This window comes from Delphinus delphis, chromosome 2, assembly GCF_949987515.2.
Source record: "Delphinus delphis chromosome 2, mDelDel1.2, whole genome shotgun sequence".
NCBI lineage: Eukaryota > Metazoa > Chordata > Mammalia > Artiodactyla > Delphinidae > Delphinus > Delphinus delphis.
In genome coordinates, this window is record NC_082684.1 from 3,650,100 (window position 1) to 3,664,821 (window position 14,722).

The 14,722-nt window shown below is 44.5% G+C and overlaps 1 protein-coding gene across 8 annotated transcripts in view; it reads right to left on the reverse strand.

Annotated features, from left to right (window-relative positions):
• Window positions 1–14,722, reverse strand: part of WDR20 (WD repeat domain 20) — a 64,387-nt gene that overhangs the window by 22,453 nt on the left and 27,212 nt on the right. For 6 of the 8 annotated variants that reach the window (XM_060003901.1, XM_060003898.1, XM_060003904.1 and 3 more), the window contains exon 2: window positions 1,683–1,865. The exons of 1 other annotated variant lie outside the window; for it this stretch is intronic. In XM_060003901.1, the coding sequence (XP_059859884.1) occupies window positions 1,683–1,865 (183 nt within the window). Of the gene's footprint in view, window positions 1–254; window positions 667–1,682; window positions 1,866–14,722 lie in introns of those variants that run through there. One more of the 8 variants, XM_060003900.1, reaches the window with a different exon arrangement.

The window sequence follows — 14,722 nt, forward strand, 5'->3', positions numbered from 1 at the left end:
AGGAGGTAACTCATGCTTCACTCATTAAGAGTGAGGAGCTGCTCTCCAGCCCGTGACTCCCAGCTGTCCCATTCCTGTAAGGAATGGGTCTAGCTGATGCGTCCGAGTGCTCTCAGGGCCCTGTGGTCTCTGCTGCACCCTCCCCCAGCGATGACACACAAACCCTTCTTGTTCTCTAAGTGGCATTCTGTGCCATCCTCAGCCGATCAGCCTCCCGACCTTGTTTACCAACAGCCCTTTACATGGCTCCAATCCCTTCCCCCTCAAAAACACGTCCCCTACCTAAACACAAATAAAACCCCACAGTGACGCCAAATTCACAATTTCTATTAAGAATGCAGAGCAGTCTAGTTTTGTGCCCTCACTCTCCCCACCACTACCCCCCAAAAAGATCATCCAGCTACTTAGAAGTCACTCCGTCAAATGATGTTAATAAAATGTTTAGGTAAATAGAATAATTTTCTGCTTAAGATTTTTTTTTTTAACAGAAAATGGGTTTAAATACTTCTGTCAATCCAGACGGCAAGTTTTGTTTCCAGTCAACCCAGATGAAACTAGAAGAAGAGATGGCATGGTTCAAAGGATTTCACCAAATCCACTGGCAATGCCAACCAGGAGCACCGTGGCTGGAGACTGGATATGCATGGACAGCATATGCCACGGGGACTGCAAAAAGAGTCAGAATTTTAACTGCAATTTGTGGAGTATTCTTCCCCAAGCAAAATTATTTCTTAAAAATCAGAATTTATAATGCACTTCTGTTCCAAGTTAATGACTTTAAAACCATGCAACAATCAAAACCACTCGCCCTTCCTGAGAGGAATCCACGTGACCCGGCCCCTGTCACACCAGGGCTGAGGCCACAAGCAGACTGCAACCCAGGGCTTCTAACTCAGCAAGACTGCCTCATCTTTTCCATTTACTAGGAAAGTCATACAGACACAGAGGAGGAAGTACGTCAAATATGTAATGGCAATACTTGGGGCTGAAAAGCCACTTCAATCGCTTATAAAAATACAATCTGTTTGGCAACTTACACCTACTATGTTTAATGGTTGACATGTTCCTGAATGGACAGCTCAGATATCTCAGGCTCCTGCCAGAATGAAACTGAAGACACTAGAAACCCCAGCACATGCTACAACACTGGCAAAAGCTATGTCATAGGATCCAATTTTAAGTGCCAGGATTTCTAACCATGTCAAAGGTGATTTAATAGCAAACATTTACAAGAGCAAGAGAACAAATTCTCAGTCAAACGCCTGTCAAACATACACACCAAATTTTAGCTACAACTTAAGCAACCTAAGGAAATATTATCAAGTTCTTTGATCTGCATGAAATTTTCTGGTGATGTGAATAAATTCTTTATTTTCTTATTTAAATTATAAATATCAAGCTACAAGTCTCATCCCTATCTCCATTATAAAAAAATTTTTAAAGCACCTGCTATAGACACCTGAGCACCTCCATAAAAAACGCACAGAACAGTTAGCCCAAAGGAAGAACAGGTAAAAGTCAACGAGGCAACGCACCACATTTAAACTTGGGTAATACTAGGTAGGACATCTGAGAATGGAAAACGGGCTTCGCTCACAGTGTAAAACAAGGCCCACTACCCTCGGTAAGAACGTATACATTCTTAAAGGGATTCTTAACAGCTAAGACAGGGTGCTACTTACTTCCTCATTAAATAGTTTGCTAGTTTCTTTTTTGATTGGGTCTATAAGCTGGACTTGGCCTGCGGAAAAGCCCACTAGGAGAGAGACACTTTCTGCTGTGGCTGTTAGGTGGTTGAAGTCATGACAAGTAGGCTGTGTTCCTTTGTATATCCTTTTATCTATTGGTTTACTCAAGTCAGCAGCCTGGAGGAGAAAGAGAAAAATACACACGGTAAACAGCACATTGAGATGAGAAATCTAAGTTACACTATTTTATACTCCATTATGATGTTCAATCTTAAAAATAAAAAGTATTAAAATATTTTTGCGGTTTTTAGAATTTTATAAAAGCACTTTCACATACCTCAGCCAATCTGATATTGTTTGACTACCCATAATATGTTTATAACTGTTACTCTCGTAACTTATTCTTCTTCAAGTATATTTAACAAAGACTCCTGGACTTCAGGAGGAAAAATCCTTGAGATACCAAATTCAGTATTTGCGAAATGCATTCCGAGCGCTTTCTAACAAAGTTAACTTTAACCACATAAAAGCTCGGCTTTCAAATACAGCTACAGCACCTAAATGCTCATCGGTGAGTTCACCTGCAGCCCAGTCATTCTCAAAGCGTGGTCCCCAGACCAGCGGTAGCAGCAGCAGCATCACCTGGAAACTCAAGAGATGCAAATTCTCAAGGCCCACACCACACCAAATGAATCAAACTACAGGGGGCAGGCAGGGTGGACCCAGCAAACTGTAGTTAAAACAGTCTTCCAGGTGATTCTGACACCTACCCAGGCTGAGAACCACTACTATGGCCAGCTGTACACAGGCAGTGACTCCTGTACTGGGTCACATTCTCTCTTCTGCATCAGCTTCCAAGTAACTCTCACTCGTTGAGCCCGTACCCCAAGTCTGGTACATGCATCATCTTTAATCCTTACAATGATCCTTCAAAATAGATAGTATTTCCCCCATTTTACAGATGAGAAAACAAGTTTAGGGAAGTTAAATAACTCAGCCGAGGTCACCATACCTACCTAGTAAGTGGAAGGACTGCATTTGGAACACAGGTCGGTTTTACCATAAAGGGGATGGGGAGGAAACACACCACACACACTCCAAATTCTGACTCCTGACTTGGGCTAAATTTGATTTTTCAAAGTGCCTCACCCCTTTTAAAGCAGGATCTTCTCTTCATGAGAAACCTTCTGTGCAATCCAAAATGCTGGGCTGTTATTGTTGAAATAAAGGAAACCCAACCCCTCCCACTGTCATTTGAAAATCACAGGTGGAGACAACTGAACACATCCTTTAAAACACCCACTTTGGCCCTGCGTGCAGTTCCTGGGTTCACAGCTCTGGTTCTCTACGGACCATCCCCAGGGTTAGGTTCTGAAGATTTTTTTCTTCCAAAGAGACCTGTGACACTGCACTGAGAATTCTAGATTTTTCAGATAACAAATACTGCGTAAAAAAAGAGGACCTCAAGGGCTTCCCTGGTGGCGCAGTGGTTGAGAGTCCACCTGCCGATGCAGGGGACACGGGTTCGTGCCCCGGTCAGGGAAGGTACCACATGCCGTGGAGCGGCTGGGCCCGTGAGCCATGGCTGCTGAGCCTGCGCGTCCGGAGCCTGTGCTCCGCAACGGGAGAGGCCACAACAGTGAGAGGCCCGCGTACCGCAAAAAAAAAAAAGAGGACCTCAAAATGACAGGCTCAAAATCTGAGCATTTGGCAGTCTGGACCTGAGTGGCACAAGTGACCCTGGGAGCCCTGGCAAAGGAATGAAGATTCATGCCATGTGGACACTCTCCCTGCCTCACCTCAGTTAAAATGGGGATGAGAATCCGTTCTACCAACCTCATGGTACTGTCTGGAGGATGAAATAAGAGAACATATACACGAAAGAGCCTTGAAAAGTGTAATATATAGTATGATGCAAAACAAAAGGAAGTCCTGACTTTGGAGCAAGGAGAAAAGGGACAGTGGGCAAGGAAGTGGGTGCTCAGCAGAAGTCGGATGCCAGAGACAGGAGCCCCTTCACTGCTGACAGTCTGCCTGGAGGGAAGCAGCTCCTGGGCTGGGCCCTAAGGGCAGGGAAAGAGAAGTCTAGGCTAAGGGAACAACACAGCAAACGATCTCAGTGCAAGGAAACAGCAGCAAAAGTAAAAATGCTCAAAATATAAGATAGAGTCAAAAATCAAATTTGAAATATGAACAACTAAATCATTATATGATCTCTATATCGGTGTATGTTAACTCGAGACTTTTTCTTTTTAGTTTGCTTAAGTAACTACCCTGTGGACTTCCCTGGTGGTGCAGTGGTTAAGAATCCACCTGCCAATGCAGGGGACACGGGTTCGAACCCTGGTCCAGGAAGATCCCACATGTGGCGCCACAACTACTGAGCCTGCGCTCTAGAGCCCGTGAGCCACAACTACTGAGCCTGTGTGCCACAAATACTGAAGCCCATGCACCTAGAGCCTGTGCTCCACAACAAGAGAAGTCACCGCTATGAGAAGCCCGCGCACTGCAACCAAGAGTAGCCCCCGCTCACCGCAACTAGAGAAAGACCACGCGCAGCAACAAAGACCCAACGCAGCCAAAAATAATAATAATAAATTTATATTAAAAAAAGAAACTACCCTGTGAAAGAATATACATAAAATTATGCACCAAAATATAAAAATCAATTCAAAGGCAAACCAAACATTAATAGAGAGAACAAATATAACTTAAACGAGCAAAAGAAATACAATGATTCTCAGAACAACAGAGAAAGTTTAAAGCACCAATTTTTCCAAGTATTGCTACTAGTTTTAAACTTATGGATCCCTTACAATAACAATGTTAGCCTCAGTTCTTGGTATATTTCTCTCACATTCCTGCCCCCTAATATGGAACTTTACTGAAAAGACGTCATTTGTCACAGATGTCATTGGATCACACAGGAACACACATCTAAAGTATTTTAAATGCCAACTGAAAGACAATTTTTACTCTTGAATCATGTATCTATTCCAAAAACGTCCTGTTACTAATTTGCTTAACAAAGTTTCTCCCTAGATCATTGCTCTCAAGGTGTACCAGACCATGAACAGTCTGCTAGCCTGCAGTCAAAATTAAGTACACACACACACACACACACACACACGCACACACACACGCGCGCACACACACACACACACTAAGTACACAGATTGAGAAAACACATTGAGAAACTTTTACGGCAATGTGACAGAGTGATTTTATACCTGTTGAATCCAATAATAAAAAATTCAAGTTTGCATTCTCCATGTCTTTTTCAGGTTTTCTAGTAATCCTCCTTTTATTTTACAAAAGTATCAGCCCAGATAGACTGGAAATTTTAAGAATTGGTCTTTCAGTACTGGTGGGAGAAACACTGTCCTAGAAGGCATAAAAGTAGACCTAGGCCCAAGGAACACAAAAATATCTCTTACCTAAGGTCACCCCTTCCCCCACACACCCCCAATGGCCCTGATGCACTACAAGAGCAGAACGTCAGCCAAGCAACATGCCACTTACACCCAGCAAGACCTACTGTGAGCCCTGTAGTGACTGCGAGGGGTGTACCCACAGGAAGTTATTCTTCCGAGAAGCCTGGGGACTCCCCCAGCGGTGCCTGGGCTTTTTGGAGCCCGACCCCAGGTGCAGGGAAAGGTGGGTCCACCAGTGCCTGCCTTCATTTCTAACAGCACCGTCACCTCCAGCTCATCTCGTCCTCTTTCCTCTTACAGCCAATCACCGAGTCCTGTCTCTTTTTCCATTGCTGTGCCGCTGTCTTCTTTCCTCTTCCTCCTCCTCCTATTTTCCTAGGAGGTGGGGTGGGGGTGTGCCACTGGGAATCCTGAACCCACCCCCCTTTCAGTAGCTGTAACAACGACCTGAGCCAGCCACTCCTTCCCCGTGGGGTCGTCAGCCCCCTGACAGATGGCTTCCCAGGTCAAGGCAGTCTGGTAGGAGGAGAAAGAGCCCAGACTTTGGAACCAGGCAGGCCTGGGTTCAAACCTCGCCTTCCCTCTTGGTAGCTAGGTGGCCTTGGCTAAGGTGCTTGTCACCTCTCCCAGAGCCGCAGAGAACAAAGTCCCCTAGCTCCACTGCAGGGTCACGGAAAGGCCCGCAGGTAATGGATATAAAGCACAGAGCACGCATCAGCACTCTAACGGGAGCTACCATTATTAATTTATCCCTGTCACATCCTACCTGGGGGCAAATGTCTCAGTGGCTTCCTAATTTCCATCACATCAGAATAGGACAACTCCCAAGCAGTCCTGCCCTTCGTGGCTGGGCCCCATCCGTCTCCCCAACAGCAACAGCAACAGCAACTTCTGTCCGCTGAACACTTTCTATGCACCAGGACGTTCACACTTACCATCTCGTTTAATCTCACAGTCCGCCCCTCAGAGTCGGCACTAATACCATCCATGTTTTACGGCTGAGGAACCTGGGAAGGAGTTAAGGGGTCGAGGGCCATGTCCCACCACTCCACCTTGTTCTACCGTCCCACCCGTCCTCGCCCCCAACCAGGTGTGTTGAGTCTGGTGCAGGCAGACGTCCTCTCTTCCTGGCTTCATTAAGTCGCCCCCTTGGTTGGGAGAGTCTCCTCTGCCCCTGTTCCCAGGAGTATTACCCATCAGTTCAAGTCCCGCCACCTCCAGCAAGCATTTTCCCAACTACCGTTTCCTGAGCTGGCTCCTTTATCACAATTCTCAAGTACTTAGTTCGTTGCACAAAATTTAGTATTTAATCACTTACGTGATCACAGTATTGTTTTATGTCTGTTATCATCAATTAGAATTACGACTAAAACTACAACAGAAACTTCCTTAAAAAGCAGAACGTCTTTATTAGGCAGTTACTATTGTTATTCCACAAAACTACTTCTGTTTCTCAGCTTTCTGGTAAATCCTGCATAGACAGGCTACAGATACTTTGGTATTTTTTTAGTGCTTTTGCATCCTAATTATTGCCAATTATCTAAATTCTTAAATGTGAATTTATAGCAGAACCAATTTATTTAAAAGTCTTACCAATTTTAAGAATTGACAAGAATTTTAAGAACTGGTAAGAATATCTGGTTATTCAGCCTCAACAGAGTATCCAGTTTGTCACAAATGCTCAATATCTGTTTAACAAATGAAACTGCGATTGTTCCAAACTTTTCAATTTTTCAATTAAATTTCATCATTATGCTCATTAGTTTCTGCATAAGGAGTTATGATTACAATTAATTTGTCAGTGTCTCATTCTCAACAGAAAAAATTTAAATGATGGTTTAAAAATTCCTACTACAGAAACAGAGCTGGTTAACCAAAATCCTGTCAATAAGTACAAACTTTAAAAAGTCATGTTTCTTTTTTCCTTGGACTTTTGATCCTTAAAATCCCTGGAATTCTCTTCATGACAATACTGTCAAGACATGAAGTCAGCTCGGTGGGTTTAGCATGGAATTAACGAACATTTATCACAAAGGTCTGCAAAAGAAACCAAGCTGCTGCAGCCCACACCTTCACCCCAGATCCCTGCCCGGCCCCAGGGAATGCTGGGGAGCCGACAGGAACATGGAGGAGGGACTGAACCAGCAGGGAATGGGCTCCCACAGGCGCCCTGTCACAGCCATTCCAGGAGCTCAGAGAAGGCACACGGTGGGCCCGGGCCGAGCCCTTGTCATGGGAACCTGCTTCTTGATACTCTTGAGTGCCCAGAAGCATTTGATGTGATGTGGAAAATAATCTCAGAAAGACCTCTTCTGAAAAATGTATGCCAGATGATGGTATGTGGGAAGCATGTAGGTACTAAAGGGGGGCTTTATTTTCCCTAAATGTCACATTCTCCCTCCCCTTTAGAGAATCACCTCAGAGAGAACCGTCTCACAGAACTTGCCAGAAGAGACTCCTTTTACTGGTCTAGCTAAAAGCTGCCCAATGTCCACCCAGACCAGAAGCTCACCCCGTCTACACCAGAAATCACTCTCTTCCCTCCGCAGCCCCTCTCCCGAGCTTTAAGCCTGTCGCCTTGGCTGGGTCCCCCGCCTGGCGCCCCCCATGCCAGCTCAGAGCCCTGCCAGCAGCCTGTCCTCCTCCAGGCCCCCTCCTAGCCTAGGGGCAGATTACGGGTTTAGCACCAGGCTCCTTCCACCCATTTCTACACACCTGCCGCTCTTCCCCCACACTTGCCAGATTAATCCTCATAGAGACTCAGGTCACTCTCCCACTCCAAGCCTCCTCGGCTCTGCCGGCCGTACCGACGGCTAAACTGCTTAGTTGGCATCCACAGGCCTTCCTCTTACAGGCCTCACCATCCCCTGCCCCTTCACACACACTACCCGCAAGGGCAGCACGTGTTCACACGCTGCCTGCGCCCTTTGCACCTTCCTGCCTTTCCTTACATTTCCCCCTTCACTTATAATACTCCCTTCCCCCTCCCCCCTCCATCACACAAATGCTGCTCACTGCAGCGCCAGTGTCATTTCCTCCTGATCTCACCCTGGGAGGCAGGCTTTCACTGGGCCTCCACTGAGTGCCTATCCCCATGTGCCACATTTATTAGCGGTAATATGTGAACTGTACTCCATATATTGTGAAAGGCCTTTCAGAAACAACAAAAAAGTCAGGAGGCTGCTCAGTCACTGACTGCCTGAATGGATTAGCCCAAAACAGCAGGAGCAGCTCCAGTGGCATCAAAGGTCTCCATTATGCCATTTGAAAATCAAAAGAGAACTGCTGTAGTGCTTTCTATTACCGTTCCTTTTGACCACAGCTCAGACAACCAAAACAGGAGCCAGAAGTGGACAGGGGATTACTTCCCAGTGCCCCAGAAGATCACCGAGTTGGAAAGAGGAGGAACACCTGGAGTCCTATCTCAAGACCTGGGATCCAAACCAAACCACATTATAAAGTCTGTTCCACAGTTTTTCCTGGGGGAGACTTTTAACCTAGTCAGGCTTGGGGTTTCTAATGCCTGCGAGGGATTTGTCCACAGCCTGGGGCTGGACCACACCTAGCTGGTCATCCTGGGGAAACGCCTCCCGGTCACAAGAGTGAATGAAATGAGACTCAGACCACTCTGAGCTGTTATATTTGCTTTGTGAACAAAGATCAATGTACTATTTAATACAAATATTCTTCAGCACAGTGGAAAATAACCTGCGGCTGTCATGACCAAATTACCAAACAGTGATTTTCAAACATCTTCACTGCCCAGGTGAGCAGTTTAAAACTCAGGTAAGAGTCAGTTGTAAGGCACTGCACAGATGCTGATTCCACAGTCCAAGCCACCTGCCCTTGAAGTAGACACAAAACCAGGCTAATCTTGTGAAATAGCCCCATAACTCATCTTTCTCAGAGTTTCTTCAGTTCAATAGTTACATTCAAGATATCTGCATAATTGGCATTAATGGTATTTAGAGTCTAACACATTAAAAAAAGAGATATCAGGGGTATTAGGAAGTCAGGTTTGGGATAACTTATCCCAGTAGGAAAAAAAAAGGTCACTCAACTGTACCATTCCAGCGTTTCAAAAAGGCCAGAAGCATGTCTGTCTTACTCGCCACTCTACCTCCAATGCCTACTAAAGCTCCCGACACACAGAAGACGTTGTTAAGTATCTGCCGTAGAAATGAAACAATTCCGAAAACAGGAAAGAAAAGTAAAGTGATGGGAACCAGAAGAAACTCAGAGCCAGACATATATATAAAAGCAAATATATAATCCTTCTGCTGACCAAAAGCCTAACTAACAACTAATGCCTTCTTGGGCGCCCATCTATGAAAGCAAACAACCTCCCTTAGCAAATACCGGAAAGTCACTTGACGGTTTACAGAGCACCCTCAAGAGGGTGCACCCTCAAGCATCAATTCTTCTGACCATCATTACGAACCTGTGCACAGAAGAACTATGGCCACTCCCATTTTATAAACAGAGAAACAGAATCAGCTGTCAAGCAGCAGCAAGTGGTGGAGCTGAGGCCTCTACATTCCAGCCCCTGTGCTCCTCCTCCTGCATCATGGTGCTATGACAGGAAGTTGACGAGATAACACCAGGTAGCACCTAGTCTACAATTCTGTTACTGTGTGACCCCAGGCCCCTATGCTCGCTGGGGTGGCGATCGGATACCCCAGCCTTGCTCAGTGTGGCCCAGACCCCCCTTCTCAACGCATTTGCCTTGCAGGGCCGTTCTCTTAAAATGGAGATAATCCCAAGCATAATACCCGACACGTAAAGGGCACTCTAGAAAAGTTAGTGAAAACTCACATTTCTCCTTTTGAATACGTAAGGACTTGCTGCTTACCAGAGAGGCTTTGAAAATCCTCATCATTCGTTAATACTTTCAAAGAAATCTAAATAAGGAAAAACAGGGATATTTCTTTCTGCCCTAAATTTCCTGGAGAAAAACAGCAGAAGCCAAGTTGAGAGCATGTTTTCCTTCCAATATAATTTTCCAAAACAAGACAGTACCTTTCCTTCCTTAGTCTCTATTCCTCCTTCATTGTCAGACATACTAGCACACGCCCACACTTGCACTGGCACACCAGACCCACTCCCTTTACTGAAAACAACTGTCAGTCGTCTGCCAGCAGTCTTCTGCCAGTCCTGACCCCCAAATGAGCACCCAGCGCTCACATTCCAGAGCTCCTCTCCTGTGCACGACAGCAGCAGCGAGGCCAGGAGAAGTGGGGCAGGGAACTCCATGCAAGGAGAGAGAAGGGACGAACAATGCCATCCACCATCAGAATACAGGCAAATAACAAGACGTAAAATGCGAGGGGCGCCACCTTTAGGTCATTCCAAAATGGGAAGAGATGCACAGTCACAAAATGCATAAAATGTGTTCATTCACAGCTACGATCTGTGGAACTGCGTACTGTTCACCAAAGAAATACTTCCCACAGGAGCCAGAGAAGGCTCCTCCTTTGGAACTCTGTTTGGGGCGGGGTGGGAGCAGCCACCCAGAGGAAGCAGGGCTGAGATTATGTGAAGCGTCTTCTTCTCCCCTGGCCCAGCACTGTCAGTCAAGTGTCTGCTGAAATAATAAACTTCTGTTGTTATCACATGCCATTTTTTCCCAAGGCAGTCTGTCACTTAAAAACTGTTAGCTATGTAAACTCTACTCCTCTTCCCCCAGAGTGATTTTTCAAAAATGAACTTGATAAGCTACTAAACTGCAACATCTTCGCCATCTCTTCGTTTTCTTATGTTGCACTCCACATTCAGGTTAAGGCTCTTATCACAATGCGAAACGCTACAAATGGTTGTCCTGGTGCTTCATTTAGGCTAATGAAATACTGATTTCTTCATTAAAGAAAAACTATGAATAAAAATTAGATAAAATCAATTTGCACACATTCTAACACCAGATCTCACCCCATTAAAATGCTGACATACTCAAATGACCTATTTTTATTAAATCCTTCTGTTAAATATGCATAGACATATGCATTCCTATTCCCAAGGGAATACCAACATCTCAAGTGGAAGAAAAGGCAAGAGGCTTTCGTTTCTGCAAAAGATACTCATTTCAAATTCTTAGAAAATAGGTATTTTTAAAGTTTCCCCTAAAAGGGGTGGGGGTGGGGAGAAATTCTGTGACCTTCTAAAAGTGCTGTGACAACACTGGTAAAGTAAAGACCACTCCAAGACAGTGAGTAGTTCCTGTATGCTGCTTAGCTGCTATCCCACTGCCTTCCTGGCATTTATATGCCCATGAGCTTCGTATGTTTGGCACGGCACACAGATGATTTTTCAATTTTCTCAATCAAGGTGCTGAGCAACACAAGCAGCGCTCTGCAGAGGAGATCCCGTTCGAAGGGGGAAATGCCCTAAATCTCCAATTGTGTAGAGGCCCTGCAATTTTCTGACACTCATTTCCTTACCCTACATTGAAACTGAGGCCCAGGGAGGGGTGGTGATCTGCCCAAGGTTGCACAGACCTTAGAACTGTGCTTTCAGTCACATCAAGTTGCTACCTTTTCAATCACCCAACTTCAAGTGGAACAATGAACTACTGAATCTGTAATATATGAAATTTCAAAACATGGCACTGATGTGTACCAGTAATTTTACACCAAATGACAGTACTTTGGAACCAGTACATTGCTGGGTTTTCAAATAGGAAGCAAGAGAGCCAGAGAGCACATCAAACTTATCTTACAATGAAAGGAGACCAGCCACTAAAATCGACGGCCAAAACACTGGATTTGGCCTCTGTAATTCAAATAGTTATTTTCTGATCCAGCCAGGCCTCAGGTGAAGAAAGCAGACTCAATTCAATGACAGTTACAGAGAGCTGACCGATTTCTAAATACTACTATGCAGAAAAGCTTTGCTCTTTCCTTCATCTAAAGTTTTACAGTATCACTGGAACTACTGTTCACTTGGCACTTCTGCTGTTTGTCATGTCTTATCTCCCCAGCTAAATTTTGGGGGGACATAACTGTCTTATAGGCTACCTCAATGACAGCCACTCAGACATTTCTGATGTTTCTTCCCCTACCAGATTAAAAACGCCTTTTGAGGCACCTGAAATGTACCATGCACTGGTACAGCACTAGTAATGCAATAGCAGCCAGTTAAGACTAGCACACACACGGATGTGGAGGGGCAGGCCTCACCTAACTGTGACGGGAGTGTGAACTGGCCAGCCTTCATGCAGAGCAATTCGCCAGCACGGAGCAAAAGCCTCCTTTCCTTTAAACACAAATTCAACTCCTAGGAATCTGTCCTTAGAAAATATTTTCCAAGTGTGTAATCTATCTGTAATAGCCCAGAGCTGGCCCAACACAAATGCCCATCCACAGTAGGCTAGGTGAATAGCAGGCTATACATGGAATACTACCCGTGGAAGACACGCACTAAGAAAAAACATGGACAAACTTCAAAAAATAATCTGGAGTGAAAGCAGCCAGATATAAAAGAAGCATAGCATATACTAAGTAATTGTACTTACATAAAGTTCAAAAATAAGGAAAACTCATGTGATGCTGGAAGTGAGGACGGTGGCTACCCCTTCAGGAGTGTGGGAAGGGGTCACAGGGAGGCTCCAGGTGGCTAGGAATGCTGTTTCTTAACCTGGGGTTGGTTCTACTTTGTGAAAAACTAATAGAACTTTACATTTATACACATTTCTGTTTGGATGCTATCCTTAAGTTAAAAAATAATTTTGGGCTTCCCTGGTGGCGCAGTGGTTGAGAGTCCGCCTGCCGATGCAGGGGACACGGGTTTGTGCCCCGGTCCGGGAGGATCCCACATGCCGCGGAGCGGCTGGGCCCGTGAGCCATGGCCGCTGAGCCTGCGCGTCCGGAGCCTGTGCTCCGCAACGGGAGAAGCCACAACAGTGAGAGGCCCACGTACCGCAAAAAATAAATAAATAAATAAATAATTTTAATGATCAAACACACATACAAAGACAGTCAACTCAGCTTTGTTTCTAACAAAACATTATTAACATCTTATGTGTTTGAAAAATGAAATGGGTAAATATATCATGCAGCCATTTAAAATGAAGACATTTACTTACCAGCAAAGAAGGATGTTATATGGTATAGCATTAAGTGAAAAATGCAACAATAAAAAAATAGGATTCAAAAGATTAAAAGAGTTATAAAGAAATCTTAAAACTGTATTCACACTGTAATCATATTGTTAGCAATAAGAGCACATTGTTACTCTTTTATTTTGGCTGTGCCGTGCGGCATGCAGGATCTCAGTTCCCTGCCCAGGGATCGAACCCGTGCCCGCTGCGCTGGGAGCATAGAGTCTTAACCACTGCACCATCAGGGAAGTCCCAGTATATTGCCATTCTCAATGTCTTGTAGAATAAAACAAAAAATCAATTATGTGAATGTCATTAGGAATTCAGATTTTCCACATAAGATGTATTAAATGTATAGAAGCAATGAGCAAATGACAGGAGGAGAGCCTAGTGCCCAGGCTGTGTCACAAATGCTATTTTTCAAAGTCATCAAGGCTCCTGTATACTTGATACCAGGTATGGGGCAGGAAGTGCACAAGATAAATCTGGAACATCTTTCTATACCGCTGAGCAAGAAAGCTATCAAAGACTACTGAAGTTGTGTCCAAAAGATTCAGGGGCTGGACTTCCCTGGTGGTGCAGTGGTTAAGACTTTGCGCTTCTACTGCAGGGGGCGTTAGTTCGATCCCTGGTCGGGGAAGATCCCACATGCCGCACAGTGTGGCCAAAAAAAAAAGACTCAGGGGGCAAAGCAGAGGGACTATCATTAGTCAATGATGGGACAATTTACACATAAAAACAATACTACAGAATTATCATGGAATAAAATAAGAATCTGAGTTCACACTAATATCAATAAATGGGGAGAAAAAAAAGCTTTCCCCTACAGTAGACTAACACCTAATAAATGTAGAAGGAAAAAATAATGGAGTTTGAAAATCGCCATTTTATAACCATCACAGTAATACAGTAATAACCAATTCAGCCAAAAATCATCAATGGATGCTAAAACTAGTGGATAAAGGTCTGAGGAGAAAAACGGTATTTATGTAGTCCCAAAGTATCCCTTCACAAATTACATACCAATTACAAAGAGAAAAGTGGAACTTGACCATGGATTAATTTAGCAAACACAACCTTAGTCAATGTTCACATCACCACTGTGACCAGAACAAAGCAGCGTCCTGTGTCTCCTGACCTGCTGCTCCAAGAAAGACACAACAGTGGTTCTGTGGTGCCCCCCCAACTGTAGACTATGAATCTAATCACAAAAATATCAGACAAATCTAAACTGAGAGATTCTACAAAATAACTGGTCTGAACTCTTCAAGACATCAAGGTCGTGAAAACAAAGAAGAAACTACTGAACACTGAATGAGACTAAAGAGCCTGCAACTACCTGTAGTCTGTGAACCTGGACTGGCTCCCAAACCAGGGGAAAATGGTTCTTAAAGGACAGCATGGAGGTAACTAGTGAAATTTTAATGTGAACTGCAGATCAGATCAGTTATATTTAGATTCTGATAAATGTACAGTACTGGGGTTATGTAAGAGAAAATCTTGTTCTT